At 45.0% G+C, this 17416-nt stretch overlaps 1 protein-coding gene across 1 annotated transcript in view; it reads left to right on the plus strand.

Moving 5' to 3' along the window:
* Positions 1 to 17416, plus strand: part of LOC308308144 (low-density lipoprotein receptor-related protein 1B-like) — a gene marked incomplete at both ends in the record, with an annotated part of 592679 nt that overhangs the window by 338290 nt on the left and 236973 nt on the right. Inside the window, 3 exon segments of the mRNA XM_080753509.1 lie at positions 859 to 1033; positions 1976 to 2070; positions 8159 to 8308. Of these exon segments, the coding sequence (XP_080609635.1) occupies positions 859 to 1033; positions 1976 to 2070; positions 8159 to 8308 (420 nt within the window).

A 17416-nucleotide genomic window follows, 5' to 3' on the forward strand; every position in this document is an offset into this window, starting at 1 on the left:
TACACTGTGTTACAGTGGTTTTCAACAGCTCTTCAGCTTATTTACATAGGAAACTTTTATGTATCTCATAACAGACGAATAGAACACAGTACTATCTATCTATAACATGCTGCACTGACCAGGGGCGTCAATTGGGTATAGCAGGGGTATGCAGCTGCCATAACCTGGGTCCAGGGGGAAAATAAAAGTTACTTTTAAATACAAAACCATGAATGTCTCTTTGTCTACCTGCACTGGTTATTATGTTGTTAAATTACAGTAAAATAACTACAAATGCAAAATGTAACAAAATGGTCACTTTAACAAGGTAGTATAATTATATTCTCCACACTTGTATTCTCCCCATCTTGACAAAATGGTATATTCCCAGGTTCCGCAGGTCAGCTGCACAGGTGCAATGCATTATTGTTAATTGTGGCCCGTTTACTAACATGCCAAGTTTAGCTGCACTTGAACAACCATTCCAGGCTACCATATCCAGCCCAAGAAACCGTAGAAACCTTTGTAAAAAACAGCCAAAATTCATTTTTTTCCGACATTGTGAAAATAGCCGATCTACATGCTCACAACGCCTCACAGCGCGAGGCGTTGTAAGCATGTAGATCTGCTATTTTCACAATATAACCGTGTTATCCAAAATGTAATGCCTCTTATGAGGACTCCCATCTTTGCCATACCCTAGCTTTTGCTGAACTGACGCCACTGGCACTGACCACAAGTGCCAGGGATAAGGGGTGGTTTGAGTGACAGCCTCTCTCTCTCTCTCTCTCTCTCTCTCTCTCTCTCTCTCTCTCTCTCCCTCTCTCTCTCCCTCTCTCTCTCTCTCTCTCTCTCCCTCTCTCTCCCTCTCTCCTATAGACATGGCGAACTGCCGCGGTCTGGCTCTGGACTGGCTCTCCAGGAACTTATACTGGCTGAGCTCGGAGAACGACGAGTCGCAGATCAATGTGGCTCGCCTCGACGGCTCCCTGAAGACCACCGTCGTCCACGGCATCGATAAGCCCCGGTGCCTGGTGGTGCACCCCGCCAAGGGGTGAGTGGATTATAGAGCCGCAACATCTGTGCTCGCCATCATCCGCCATCCAGCCTCCAGCGCGCATATCATTAGCACGCCTAAAAGGAAAAAGAAAAAAAAAACCATCTAAATAAAGACAGGGGAGAGGCGAGGACACACACACACACACACACACAGGGGCGTCACAAGGGGTAGGAAAGTGGGACTGAGTTACTAGGGCCCAAGGTGGTGGAGGGGCCTTAATTATTATTTTATACTTTAGCTATTGAAAAATAGCAGATATACAAGCTCACAGCGCGGCACTGAGTGCCGCGCTGCGAGCTTGTAGATCTGCTATTTTTGAAAAAGTCGTGAAAATGTGTGCAAATCTTCGAATATTATGTATTTTTTAAGCGAACATTTGTAACTCAAATTCTGCTTCTGGGGGGGTCCCTGGAACTCAATATTTTGAGATGGGGTTCCGTGGCCATACCATTTTGGGGGTCCTTCACATGAAAAGGTTTGAGCTCCACTGACATAGAAACATAGGTTTTTCAAAAAAATGTCATGATTTTTTTCAAAAATAGCAGATCTACAAGCTCGCAGCGCGGCACTCGGTGCCGCGCTGTGAGCTTGTATATCTGCTATTTTTCAATAGTTAAAGCACAGGGGCCCCGCAGTGAATCCTTGTACCCAGGGCCCAGAATTTGGTGTGACGCCCCTGCAGTGCACACACACAAAACCTGTCAAAGTGGAGGAGAACAAATTGTTTTTCAAGCTTGCGCGCAATTCGTCAATAGACCTTGACAAGGTCGTCAGGCGGGAGAACACAATCTTATCGGCTTCCCTTCGGTCTTCAGCTCTAATTAGCGGCAACATAACATCATCATTGACCATGTAAAGTAATAAAGTAAACCTTCGGAGATGGCTTCTGCTTTAATGGGTTCACTAATCACTCCCCCCCCCCCCCCCGCCACGCAGGAAGGTCTACTGGACAGACGGCAGCACCGTCAACATGGCCAACATGGACGGGAGCAACAGCAAGGTCCTCCACCAGAACCAGAGAGAACCTGTTGGTTAGTATGTTATGTGTCACAGGGACGTGCAGAGAATGGTACAGTTCTCTGCAAGTCATATTGGCCTGGCGGTCCCCACTTTGAGAACCAGTTCTGCAATATAGTGGTTGTTGTTTTCGTTATTGTTGTTTGTAAAGCACTGAATTGTTGGGAGGCGAGGTCGGACCGAAGGGAAAGCGGTCAAAATGAGCTTCAAGCTACTGTAGAGAGGCAGGGGCTGAAATTTCTAAAAGGGCCTTTTAGTGAAAATACAGAAAATAGCCATCCTCCAAGCTCACAACGCGTTGCACTTTGGAGGTCGCCTATTTTTTATGCTTGATTTCTACACAGAGAGGGCAATTCTTTCAACATAAAATGCTGCATTCAAGTTCAGGAGAGTTTGGACAAGGCAATTCTCTTGAATGCTGCCTTCAGGTATGGCATGGAAAGAGGACATTTGCATTTCTTTCACCACAGTGAAAACTGCATTCATTGTCTGAAGAGGGCACTTTTTTTACAGACGGATAAAAGGGCAGGGGCTCAAGCCCCCTTTGATGTCTATGCGTGCCCGTGCCTGATGTGTCACCAGAGCCAGCGAGAACCTGGTGGTCAGTATGTGATGTGTGACTTCTCTGGAAGTCAGCCTAACTAGAGTGGATATTTTGCTATCTTTACCAGCATGCCTATTCTGGGGGGGAACATAAAACAAACAACAAACACACCTAGTGTGAAGTGAGCGGTGCTATTTATGAGTTAATTTCATTAAGCGTCCCGTGTAGCTTGGTCAATGTGACCCTGGGCATACAACACACTTTGAGCGCTTTGTGCCAAGATGTAGGCCAGATGTAGGCCAGATGTAGGCCATGCTTCAGAGCCCGGACAAAGCCAGATGTTGGAGCTTAGCTAATTCCAGGAGCACCACTCAAAAGAAATAGCAGATGTACAAGCTCACAACGAGTCATCGGCAAAAGTCTGTCATTGGCTGGGCCCTGTTTGAAAGTAGGTTAAGTGACTGCCAACTTTTGAGTTTTGATCGTTCTTCTTTTCCATAATCTAATTTCTTGAACTCATTGTTATTTTTCCAATTCAATCCATGGACCGGACGGAATGGATTTGTTGAGATCAATCCTTCTGCCTTCACACTAGATGATTCTTTTTTTGGGGGAGGGGGGACTACTTAGCCTTTTCTTTTTGTTCGGACGTTAACTTTATTTCGACATCATCCGAGTTGTTAAGGACACTGACTGACTGCAGTATAGTAGCAGTCCGCCTTCCCATGTACATTTGAAGTAAATAGTAAAATGAGGACATTGTAACAGCTCTCCTCTCCTCCTCATACTTTTTATGGCCATGACCAGAAGCTGAGTGGGTGGAGAGGCCGGCTGGTAATTAGCATTGTTGTTATTATGAAACAGAACCACCATCTCTGACCAGAAACAAAATGTAGCATGAACCAAACCTTCATGCCCGACCAGGGGAAATCCCGGTGAGAGAAGTCCATTTTCTTTCTTAGATAAGCCAACGTTGTTCTTCTTGTGAAGTAGTGCTTTTTGCACTTTGCACTTTGAAGTATTTATGAATAACACTATTTCCATTTGGCCAGGGGTGACGTAGAGTAGAGTAGAGTAGACCATCACCACAGCTCCGACATGCTCTTACAGTATAGGCTGCCCAAGTCTCTGTGTAGAGCAGCTTTACCACTGAGGTAGATATGTAGAATCCACAGTTAGTCCCCCCAGGAATCCGCGGAGAAAAATTCTTGATTCCGCGGAGAACAATCCTGATTCTGCGGAATTCTGTGGTGAACAATTCTTGATTCCGCGGACATTAATAAACAACCTAAAATGACCAGTTATCAAGCTAAAAATGATATAGTTCTAATAATCAAGTAAAACCCTTCATGAAATAGCTACAATTAATTGTAATTAGTGGTTAGAATAATCAAATAATCATTTTTGAGAATACAAATCTAATATTAAATCTATTATTTCTTTAATTGTTATTGTTTTTAATAATTACTTTCTGTTGCAAAGACTATATTGTCATGCAAATTAACCAATGCCCATAGTAACCACATTTTAGAGGATACCTAGTATGGGTGTAATATTTATTTATTCTCTTCTGCATTAGCATTGTTATTGCCAGGACCATTATAGAGGCAGAGAGAGAGGAACTATAGTTCAGGACACAGTTTCTGTCAGGAACGAATGTGGGACCGGACCAATACAGCGTCAGTGCAACTAGCAGGAGGGAAGCTAAGCTATTCCCCAGGCTCTGTATGAAGTGGCCACTTGCCAGACCATGTACACATTGTTTTATAATAGTAGTAATGACTACTCCCGACGCTCTGCTGCCACTCGCGACCGCTATTCCGCGGACGTCAGAAAAGTCCGCGAACGGCCGAGAAATCCGCGGGTGGTCGCGAATTCCGCGAAAAATTCTGCGATCGCGGAATCGCGGATTCCTGGGGGGACTACACAGTGGTGTAAAGTAACTAAGCACATTTACGCAAGTACTGTACTTAACCCTTCTTGTGCCTATCCCGGACAAGTTCGGGATTTTTTTCAATCCAATACAATGTTTGTTTTGCTATTTTACTTACCCTGAGCTGCTTGTAGAGATGTGGGTGGTCCTGGCTCGTCCTACGCTTTCCAACGAGTGATTCTAGATGGTCCGACGATTTATTCCATTGAAAATGGTTTAGAATAAAGTTTAGAGCCCCCCCCCCAAAAAAAAAAACTCAATCTATACTGTCTGTGGCGCGACGTATTCCGGGGTGCCTATCCCGATCTAGTCCGGGATATTTAATAAAATTAATTAATTAATCGGAGGCCTCAACGAAGCCCCGGTCTAATTTTCCATCCATGCCCCGGGCCGCGATTCTGTTTACATCGGCCCGTAATCGGGTAACGCCGCCGCACCGCGCCGCCCACTCCAATACAAACTCACATCTTTAGAGACCTTTTTCTCTGAACTGTGTTCCCAGGGCAGCGACAAAGTTTTTTTGCGGCTAAATAGCTTCAGATCGGGCTCACTTCCTCCGGTCTTCGTTCATAACAGTGTTTGCAGTGAAAGCCCATGCCACTTCTGCCTGTGTAGACGGAAGTTAGAGCGAAAGGCCTATGCAGAAATGTCTGGCACTCTAGCGGCACCTTGTGGCCCCTGGCAGTAAGTGGGTTAAGTACAATTTTGTGGTATTTTTATTTTTATTTTACTGGAGTATGTCCACATTTCTGTACTTTTGCCTCTACTCCACTAAATCTCAGAGGCAAATAATCTATTACGCCACTACAATTATTTGGAGACTTTAGTTACTAGTTACTTGGAAGATTTTTTATTATTATTACAAAACATACATTAAAGGTGATACACCATGCATTTAAAAAGTATTTATTTCATATTGTTTATGTCCCAAAGACGTTTTTCAAAAGGTTTGAGGCTAAATTACAGCCTGTTTTGAGAACCCGTGGGATGCTTTTAACCTCCGCCTTCCCAAAACCAGAGACAAAGACACAACGGTCAGAAATGGGACTTGTGAGGATAGAAGGTGCTAGTGGGACCCCAAAAAAAGGAAAAGTGAAATGTCATGGTGTTTAACCACTTCAGCTCTATATACATTTTAGCCATTTGAAAATAGCTAATCTAATATGCATGGCAACGCATTGTGAGCCTGTAGATCTGCTATTTTCAAAGAGTTGTATACATTTTATAATACTCATGAAGTACTTTCACTTCATGAGTAAAACATTCTTCCAAAACACTGCACGCCAGTGTTACCCCTAGTAGTTAATGTTTACCAGCAGCGCAATGGTTGCACTTGTCTGAGACACAGTGGCAATGCCGGTGCAGCTGGCACTGAATGGCAGTGGACACAGCGGGCACAGCGGGCCTCACGGAGGTTGGCTCCACGGTTCAACTCCTGGGTTAGGAGACATAAAAACGACATGTAGGTTTTGATTATATATATGTAACGCCTGGTTGCGCGAAAGACTAACATCTCAACTATCAGACCAAAGGGATGTTCCTGTGAACCAGGAGAGATACTAGACTTTTGACCCATCAGGCTGTCCTTGTGAAAAGACACTTGGAACCATCAGTGTGTTTAATTTAATGTATTTATATTGTTTCACCCTAACCCTTGTCTGGCTACATTTGTACGTTCTCAAAGTTAAATTAACTCTGATGTTTTATTTCTAGGCCTCCTCCCATTAGCATGCCCATTAGATAGAGGACACTCTAGTCTTACAACAGTGTGTAACGACGCACTGTAGTTATCTCTTCCATTTCAAAACAATAGCCCTCCTGATCCGAGACAGAGGAACTTCATCTTTGATCACTCTGGCAAGACTAAAACATCTCCGCAAACTGCTAATTGCTCATTAAAGAGCAACCGCTCTCCATTTGACTGCCGTTAAGTAGCACACTACCATTGTTTGGCCTGCACGGTGTCTGACGGAGCATCGCTGGGTTCATTGTTTGGCCTGCACGGTGTCTGACGGAGCATCGCTGGGTTCATTTCAGGCATGCGCTTGAAGACGGTCTAACGGTAACACTGTGCAATTACCCTCACGTTAGCCCCGGTTAACCTCACCTTGCCTATACACTACCTGTCCCTCCTTTCTTAGCATTTGAGCTTGAACTCTTGCCCGCCCACGTAGCGTACGCTGACTATACACTCCCATGAACGATTGCAGCTTGAGCGAGCAAAAAAAAAGAAGAACAAAAAAAAAACACAAACCCACAGGCCTCCGTCTTCTAGCCAGCAGCTGTTGTTGTCGCTGCACACCTCAAGGTCAAGTTCTCCCTTTCTCTCAACACGCGCGCACACACAAGAGCTCCATTGTTTTTCAAAAGTGTCCGGCTCTCTCTCGCTCGCTCGCTCGCTCTTCCCGGGGCCTGTCAGCAATACAGATAACAGGGGGCGCCATATTTCACCGGCTTCATTTATGATTATGGGGTGGACCAGGGGACAAGAGTAAATTAATGGCGCGTTGTGACTGTGAATCTTCCACGCATAAATCTCGACGCGCGCGTGCTCTGCGGGAGACGGAGATCTGTCCGGACGACGCACGCAGGCACAATTGAAATCGCCTTCCGGCTTGCCGGCCGTCAATAGCACGGCGTTCTATCAAAAACCATCATGTCGCTCCCCCGGGAAATGGATTTAAAAGTACAGTAGTCTGTCACTCAGTTTATTTATGATGCCAGCTGGAGGTCAAATAGAGACATATCCCACCAAGCCTGAAGTCTTCTAAGCCACAGGCACGTGCACACATCATCTTATCTGTCTGTAAAAAAGTGCCCTCTCCAGACCACGAATGCAGTTTTTACTATGGCGAAAGAAATTCGAATCCCCTCCTTCCTGAAGGCGTCATTCAAGAGAATTGCCTTGTCCAAACTCTCTTGAACTTGAATGCAGCATCTTATGTTGAAAGAATTGCCCTCTCTGTGTAGAAATGCATGCCGTTTCACCACATCTCTAGAATGTACTTGATTATGCTTGGTTCGGTGTGGTATCACACACCAAAAAAAATGATATTTCTACCAAAAAGCCCTTTTAGAAATTTCAGCCCCTGCCTCTCTAACATTCTCTGCACGTCCCTGCTCATCCAAGACACATACAGCGCACGCACACCACGCACGCACAAACCTCGCAAACATTTTTTACCCTGACAGATGCATGCACAGTGTGCAGATATTAGCGGAATCCTTCACAAGTGAAAAATTGGGTTTTCTTGGATTAATTGCTAAACTTTGCACCAGCCTGCAGTGCAGTGTGGAGCAGCCATGCCTGTTGAGCCGGCCAATTTAAGCTTATGATAATCTAAGTACAGTATATAAGACTACTTTGGCTCATAAATCAAATTTACGCCCTAATCTAGTTTTGATTACAATGCTGCGTTAGACCTCATTTATATGTGCGCCTTGATTATCTCCAATGATTTTTTTAATATTCTTTATAGGTGATAATCAATGTTTATCTACCATCTCCACTACCCCGGTCATGATGAAGTCATACCACACACAGAGCATAAATTAGGGGCTTAAACCGTCACGGCGAGATTCTAAAAAAACACTCTTCTCCCTCCCCTTCTCCTTCCCTCTCTAGGTCTCTCCATCGACTACACGGCCGGCAAACTCTACTGGATCAGCTCGTCCAACGGCACCATCAACCGGTGCAACCTTGACGGCAGCGTTCTGGAGGTGCTCGAAGACCTGAAGAAGACGCTGACCAAAGGCTCTGCGCTGGCCGTGATGGGTGAGTAGCACCTTGGGTGTGACCTGCGCTGTGAGTTGGCTTAACGGAAAAGTGCTCGAATTTGGTTTAAGTGCTGCGTTTAAGGGAAGTTACGTCATGCGGTGCAGGTCTGTTTACATCCCCAGCGGAACAACAAAAATAGATTGTTTGTTTGTTTGTTACCTTTATTTAAACTCGGGATACAATTGAGGGCAAGCCCCCATTCACAATGTAGCCGAGGTACAACAATGTCAACAATAATATATACATTTACATACATCAATATTAAGATACAATCAGAAGACAGAATATTTGAAACTGAAGTAATTTCAAGGAACTGAAACTAGGAACAATTAATTAAAACATTTACATTCTAAAACAAAAGTGTTAGAAACCATCGTTCTGAATTGGCCCAAGGCCGGCAGAGATCCTATCTTTAAGGATTTCTGGAGCTCGTTCCACGCAAGTGGAGCATTTATAGAAAATGCTGCTTTGCCAAGCTCTGTATGAGCAAATGGAACCTTGAGCGTCAAGAAGTCGCTTGATTGTAGCTCTCAACTCGCTCTCAATAGGTGTAACTTTGTCAGAATCCATGTTTTGTTTGGATATTGTTTAGTGCGAGCGGAACCGAAGGGGCGGGAGAAGTAGAACTGATTTTTCTTTTCCAGCGGGGAATACGTTTGTAGGAACACCGCAATGTGAAAAGAAAAGACAGCTTCCGGGGGAAGTTCACACGGCGGAAGTCTCTCCTTTCTAAGCACTCTGCCCTACGTTGTGACCAGGTTTTTCTCTTTGCAAATGAGTAAGACTGGCTACGCGAGGTTAGGTGAATAGTGTGGGAGAGCTTGTCAGGAGAGCATCAAGATGGCCGCCCGGGGGATTAAGACGGGAGAGAGCGGAGGGATTACGTGTTTCAGCCAGTTAAGTGGCCGGAGAATGGAGCCATTTAGGCTGTCCTCGTCGCGACAGTCTTGCTTCACTTTGTGTGGAACGGCTGGGGCATTAGATAATTAAAACACTGAGCGCGGCCGTGATTGATGATTGATTTTCTTTTTTTTCTTCCTCTCCCCGTTTGTAATGAAAAGGGAGGGGGAGATGGTTCATTATGGGCTGTTTCTTGGTATCAGTACTGAATCCAATATGTTGGACCATCCATCACCGTCGAATTTCATTTAGAAAATCGCCCCAAAATTATCTCCTAAGCTAACATGATGGTCCCTTTTTATCCCTTATTAATAAAAGACTGATTTATACGGAGTCGTAGAGCGGGGTGGCGCGTGCCCGGAAAATAGCGGCGCAGCGCGGTGACACTTACGCCAGGGCTCCACTGCGGCTCGGACGTCGTGCCGACAACGTGTCGTGCCGACAACGCGTTGTGAGCTTGGAGGTCTGCTATTTTCGATATTTCCTCCAAGAGGCCCTTTTAGAAGTTTTTAGCCCCTGCCTCTCTAACATTCTCTGCATGTCCCTGCTGCACCGCACTTTTATTCTACCCATGAGGGTGGATTGTGTCAGTGCATTTCAATGGGAACAGAGTGCTATCGGTGTGAGCGTGCCCTGAGAGGTGCATTTCAATGGGAACAGAGTGCTATCGGTGTGAGCGTGCCCTGAGAGGTGCATTTCAATGGGAACAGAGTGCTATCGGTGTGAGCGTGCCCTGAGAGGGGCCCTCCAACCCTGCTTGCTTTCCTGAAGGCCGGCCGATGGTGTCGGAACACAGACAACCAAATACCGACACAGTTTTCTTTTTTTGATCAAATCTAGGCTACTGCAACGAAAACACGACCTGAGGTAAAGGAAAATAACCAGCTTTTTAGACCCGAGAAGAATCTTCCCTTCAGAAAACATTGCAAAGTGATGGCGAAGAGTAGAAAATATGTTTCTGAGAATCCCATAGTTTTCTCCCCCCCCCCCCCCCCCCCCTCCCTAGCTGGCAACTCATAGTAGGACTTAATTAGAAAGGAGAGGGAAAGTGAATCTTTGGTTTGGTGTGATTGAGCTTTGGACGACAGCGCGTACATATCGTCGTTGTCGGGTGGAAACCTTGTATGTCCAAAACAGTTTGATTTGTATAATCATTTTTAAAATGATTTAAACTAGTGAAAACAGCCGATCTACAAGCACACAACGCCTCGCGCCGCGAGGCGTTGTGTGCTTGTAGATCTGCTGCTTTCACTACTTTTGTGCGATGGCCTTGTGCGATGAAGCAGTGCTTTACTTTGCGAAAAAATGTACACATTTGAAACCTGGAGATACAAGGTTTCTGCCCGACAGTGACGATATCCCACATGCCAGCGTCAGGCGGGGGGCCGAATCCTAACATGATTGATTCCGTCCCAGATGGCTCCGGGAAGAGACGTTGGACCCCGCGCGACGCGTGTCTCTGAGGACGTTCAATTCGGCAACGTGGCATCTGTGTTTTTAATTACATTACACCCTGAATATTATTATTTTTAATTATTTTTTTTTATGTTTATTTTACAAGGGATAAGAATTATAAACGGTCTCGCTTCCATACGGCGGCAATCTGGACAAGCGGGAAAGCCTCGCGTCGCGCGTGTGAACGCCATCGAGGCGGTTTGCCAAGATCGGTAATGAGTAGGGAGGAAACGGAGGCACGCGTGCAACGCACACACGCTCACACACACACGTGCATGTGCGTGCGAGTGAATAAGTGTAAGCTTGTGTGATTGTGTTTTTTTCTTTTTTTTTTTTAAGATGGCAGCCCGTCCTCCTTCTTTTTAAAGGAGAAAAGATAAAAACCCATGCAGAGCATTGTTGGAGTGAGACTTTTTCTTTCTCTGGCAGTAATTCTTAGCAGCATGTTATTAGTCATGGGGCCTGGCTTTGTCTGCCAGGTGGGTGGGCGGGGGTCTCCCCTCTCACGTCCACCGAGCGTTAATTAGACCGTTGGAGTGTAACGGAACAGTGACTGAACCGAAGCAACACACCCCGTTGTTCTCTTAAGTATTGTTTCTGCCAACTTGAAGGGGGCGGCTTCAGAATAAAAGCGCTATATTCTTCTTATCTTTATCCGGAGCGGTTCCAGCAGCTAAAGCATTGGAGTGTGCCGCGGTCCACGTCGTCGTCGGTGGAGGAGGGAGAAGTGTTTTTTTCCTCTTCCCGCTCGCAGGAACGATGGAGACTTCATTACAGCATTTCACAAATGGGAGATAGAACAGGAGGTGACACTGACTAATGGCTCGCTTTCCTTGCAGAAGCAGGTACAGCGAAAACAGTGAAATGATGTCCGCGAGTCTCCATCAATCACAATTAATGACGTTTTTGTTTGTCGCCCGGGAAATTGCGAGCGACGACTAGGGTAGGGATGCACGACACCGGATGTATTGGATCATACCTCACCGTGGACACTAGCTAGTGTTAGCGAAGTGAGGAGCGGAGGCTTTTTTTGGGGGGCGGATGAAAAATGTGGTGATCTGGTTAATTAATTTGCGTGTGCGTGCGTGTCTGCGAGTGCGTAACACCACTTCCATTGCTACCGTGTCTCGTTATCCTCGGTGCTGCCGGCTGTCGCAGCTTAGCAGCACTTTGGGCAAAACGATGGGGATGAATTTAACTCTTGAAAGAGTCAAACGAAACCAATTCAGGCTGGGTACACATTCCGGGTACCATTCAGGCCGGGTACACATTTTAGTGTATGGGAGGGGCTTACAGTACATGTACAGTAAGTAGCAACATATTTGTTTTTGTAGGCTAATTTCTGATTTAGGCCTAACTATAGGTAAAAAAAAAAAAAACATCTGTTCATTAACAGTTTGTCATTTACATGTATATTGTCAGTAGTGTACAGTAAAAAGTGTATTAATACAAAAAATGTTGGTTTCATTTTGTGCTCTCAAGTGTTAAAGGTGCAGTATAAGGGTCCATTAAGGTTACCAACTCTCCATCATTTAGCTGGGGACCACTGATGGTCCCTGGAGCACTGATCTAATGAATGAATGAATGGACAAATAAATATCCCTCTGGATAAAGGGTAAATGTCTAAAGTGTAAGGTAAATGATACAGTACATCACAACTATAATAAAGAGAGACACATGAAGACACAGTGCACTAATAAAGATAGATCCCTGTGAGGAGTCCTATTATAGCAGCTTAATAGGTTGTTTAAACCCTATTAGCGTAGGCGCTTTTCAACCCTTTTCATATCTAGGTCCATTATTTATTCTGCAATTGAGCCACGGAAACCTCCGTTTCCTGAGATTTAGCCTCTCAGACCTCAACACATAGGCTGTTTTGTTATCATTGATAAGACTTTGTCCACAATTCCATGCTGTATAGATGTTGACTCCATGGCATGGGAGAGATAACAGGAAAATGTTCATCAAAAAGTCCTCTACAATTTACAATTTAGGCATTTGGCAGATGCTCTTAATCCAGTGGACTTACAATAGGCAAAGGTAATACATCATTACATCGAATGCATAGAAATAGTAAGACCACCTATTCAGTGAAGAAACTTTATACATCTATCTAAAATAAATATATAAAATGCTATCTAGATTACATGTATGGTCGTTGAGGGTAGGCAAGTGCTATGGTAAGTGCTATGGGCCAAGGTAGAGTCTGAAGAGATGAGTCAGACCACGGTGGAAGCTACTAGGGAGTTCTAAGTGCGACAGGGAGTTTATTCCACAGTTTGGGGGCCAGGAAGGTCGAAGAGGCTAGGATGAGTGGATCGTTGTCCTGGGGTTTTTAGCGAGGGTTCTGTCAGCATCCCTGTGTCAGCTGATCTGAGTGAACGGGTGAGGGTGTACCAATACATTCTGACCAAATTCTGTAGGGATCGATATTGAGGTGCCATAACCGTGGCTGCTTTGAAGGCCAACATCAGTGTCTAATTGCCTCTTCTTGTAAATTAAGTAATTAAGTTTAACAATAATGTAACTCAAGAGTTAAAGATCTATAAGGGTTCATTTGGTTACCAAATCTCCATCATTTACCTGGGGACCACCTGGAGCCCTCTCAAGGACCACTGGTTGAGAACCACGGTTACACATCGGCACCCCGAAACATTGCTATTCCGACCACCTAAACCGAACCCTAACCTCAGTCAAACTAACACTGGTGAATGCTAACCTGGTGAAATGCTAACCTGCTGACGTTGGTGAATGCTAACCTGGTGAAATGCTAACCTGCTGATGTTGGTGAATGCTAACCTGGTGAAATGCTAACCTGCTGACGTTGGTGAATGCTAACCTGGTGAAATGCTAACCTGCCAACGCTGGTGAATGCTAACCTTTCGGAATGGAAACCCGCCCCAGAGAACCGCTGCTATTAGCTTATACTTAATTGACTGAGGTTTCCCCTGACATCTGGTCCTCTCCTTTTTTTCCCCTCTACCAATGCATCTTTTTGCAGGAAATAGCAGATCTACAACCTCCCATGTGAGCTTGTAGTTAAGCTATTTTTTATGTTTGCCAGTTTTTTTATTTTTATTTTATTTTTTTTCTGAGCGATCAGCTTTTATGATATGCCCAAAATAGGGACATTATTATAGAAACCACATGGTTCACTCTGAAAGAGTAAAACAAATACAAATAAACAGATCCAAATGGACCCATTTTATTACTCTATGGGAGTTAACTATGGGGCGGCAGTGGCTCAGGGGTAGAGTGGCCGACTGGCCGGTAGAGCGGCCGGATGGAGAACCGGAAGGTTCCCGGTTCGATCCCGGGCTCCCCCAGAGTTAGTGTCGAAGTGTCCTTGAGCAAGACTCTGAACCCCTGGTTGCTCCCGATTGTGTTGGTCGGTCCCTTGCAAGGTTTACTCCGCCATCGGTGTGTGATTGATTGATTGAAGACTTTATTAGAGGTTTGCTTAGGAAAAGGTACAGGACAGTACAGTTCACTGGTACAAGGCCAACTAAAAGGATAAAGCACAAGAAAGCTTTTGGGCTTGTTTCAATTGGGGTTCCTTTTTACAAATCATACTTATATGAAAGTGTGTGTGTGCGTGCGTGCGTGCGTGTGAGAGAGAATGGGTGAATGTAATGTGCACAAAGAACTATCTATGTAAATCGCTTGGGAATAAAGCGCTATATAAATGCACCATTAAACTGAACACATGAAAATGTGATTGTGGTCGTGGAGGGGGAGACAGACAGACAGACAGACAGACAGACAGACAGACAGACAGACAGACAGACAGACAGACAGACAGACAGACAGACAGACAGACAAAAGAGGAAGAGGAAAAGAGGAAAGAATGCAGAGCATGTCAGTACCAGAGCTTATTGGGCCAGTGAATAGACTATTGATTCCTCCTCTCGCCACAGAGGAGAGATGCCTGCTCCATGGCTGTTCTGTTTGGTCTCCAATGAGAGTGAGAGGTGTGACTGATTACATTCGCCGGGGGCCGTCCTCCTCTCCCTCTCTCCAGGGGCGTCATGGGGGGGGGGAAGTGGGACTGAGTTACCAGGGCCCAAGGTGGAGGGGCCCTAGTAACTTTAGCTATTGAAAAATAGCAGATGTACAAGCTTACAGCACGGCACCGAGTGCCGTGCTGCGAGCTTGTCGAAAAGTTGTGAAAATGTGTGCAAATCTTTGAATATATATATATTTTTAAGCGAACATTTGTAACTCAAATTTTGCTTCTGCGGGGGGGTCCCTAGAAATACATATTTTGAGATGGGGGATCCATGGCTAAATACTGTACATATCATTTTGGGGGTCCTTCACATGAAAAAGTTTGAGCATCACTGACATGGAAACATAGGTTTCTTGCACACATTTTCATGATTAAAAAAAAAATAGCAGATATACAAGCTGTACATGCGCTTGTATACCTGCTATTTTTCAATAGTTAACATTCATGGGGGGCCCACAGTGAATCCTTGTACCCAGGGCCCAGAATTTGGTGTGGCACCCCTGCTCTCTCTCTCTCTCTCTCTCTCTCTCTCTCTCTCTCTCTCTCTCTCTCTCTCTCTCGCTCTCTGTCCGTTTTCCCCCGATTTCCCCAATCCCCTCGCCGCCGTTTCTTTCCCCTTTGTTTCCTCCTCAGTCAGACCGTAATCTGTTGACGTCGGGGGGAAAAATAAAAGGGCTGATGGAATCAACCCGACAATTACGGCGGTTACACTCACATGTGTTGGCGAGTACTGTACACGTCGGCCGTCTGCTTGCACCGGGCAAATAGCTTGTTAGGTTTTGTCGTTAGCTGAACCGTCAGCAGGGGTGTCGCACCAAATTCTGTGCCCTGGGTACAAGGATTCACTGCGTGCTTTAACTATTGAAAAATAGCAGATCTACAAGCTCACAGTGCGGCACCGAGTGCCGCGCTGCGAGCTTGTAGATCTGCTATATTGGAAAAAATCGTGAAAATGTGTCGCATTTCGATTTGAATATTTCAAATCCTTCTAAGGTTTTTGGAAAGAAAAACCTATGTTTCTATGTGAGTGGTGCTCAAACCTTTTCATGTGAAGGACCCCCAAAATTATATGTATTTGGCCACGGACCCCCTCATCCCAAAATATTCAGTTCCAGAGACCCCCCCAGAAGCGAATATTTGAGTTACAAATGTCTGCTTAAAAATACATACATTCAAAGATTTGCACACATTTTCATGACTTTTCAAAAATAGCAGATCTACAAGCTATTTTTCAATAGCTAAAGTATAAAATAATTAGGGGCCCCCTCCACCTTGGGCCCTAGTAACTCAGTCCCACTTTTCCCCCCGCCTTGTGACGCCCCTGACCGTCGGTGTGCGTTCGGCTTGCGGGTCCTGCCTCTGTTAGTGATTTAGCCAATCAAACGGTATCGAGCGTTAATTAAACAACGGTTCCTTCCCGCTACCAAAGCTTTATTTTTATTTTATTTTTATTTTTTTTTGGGGGGGGGGGGGGGGGGGACTCCACGATCGATGTTGCTGGTGTTTGTGTCGGTTGAGCTTGTTCCAGAGCCTCATCCTGTGGTAAATGAAGAGAGATGGGGATCTAACAGGGGGGTCTAACCCTGACCTGGATCTATTGGCTACCTCCCAGCGTGGGGGGAGAGAGCAGATCATTGATGGAGGTGGCTTTGTAAAGGTCACTCTGTTTGGAGGGCAGTCTCCCATACCTGGGGAGCAGTGGCATCAGTTCAGCAAAAGCTAAGGTATGGCAACATGACTGGTGCTTTGCGCGCATGCAAGACACCAGTCATGTTGCCATACCTTAGCAACAGGCATGATACATTTATTTTAAGAAGTACATTACATTTTTCCCCCCGTTTCTACGGTTTCTTGGGCTGGATATGGCAGCCTCGAACGGTTGTTCAAGCGCAGCTAAACTTAGCATGTTAGTAAACGTGCCACAATTAACAATAATGCATTGCACCTGTGCAGCTGACCTGTGGAACCTGGGAATATACCATTTTGTCAAGATGGGGAGAATATAATTATAATACCTTGTTAAAGTGACCATTTTGTAAAATTTCGCATTTTTAGTTATTTTACTGTAATCTAACATCATAGTAACCAGCACAGATAGACAAAGAGACATTCATGAATTTATATTTAAAAGTAACTTTTATTTTCCCCCCTGGACCCAGGGTATGGCAGCTGCATACCCCTGCCATACCCAATTGACGCCCCTGCTGGGGAGGACTCAGGGTAGAAAGGTTGAGCTTTAGATCGCACTGCTGCAAAGTGACCAAGTATGTTGACTCAAGTACAATTGTGAGATACTTTTACTATACTGGAGTGTTTACAATATTGTCGGCATTTGTCGGTCATTTTACTTCTACTCCACTACATCTCAAGAATGTTAGTTTTTACGATGTGTCGTGTAGATCTTGCTTGTATAGATCGGCTATTTTCAAAATATTTGTATACATTTGAGAACTTGTGAAATGGGAAATTCTGCGTGCTGATACCAGTACTTTTGTACTTTTACTCAAGTACATTTTGATTACCAGACTTTTACTTGTAAGGGTGCCCTCACACCAAAATACCTATGAGAGTGGAATCCGCGTTCCGCCAATGCATTTCAATGAGAGTGAAGCGGTTTCATGCCAGCAGAGGATTTCTGCAAAAAACGCTCCCTTCTCATTGAAATGCATTGGTGGAACGCGGATTCCACTCTCATAGGTATTTTGGTCTGAGGGCACCCTAACAGAGGGTTTTAAATTGCA

The sequence above is a fragment of the Nannobrachium achirus genome (assembly GCF_963921795.1).
Source record: "Nannobrachium achirus genome assembly, chromosome: 22".
Taxonomy (NCBI): domain Eukaryota; kingdom Metazoa; phylum Chordata; class Actinopteri; order Myctophiformes; family Myctophidae; genus Nannobrachium; species Nannobrachium achirus.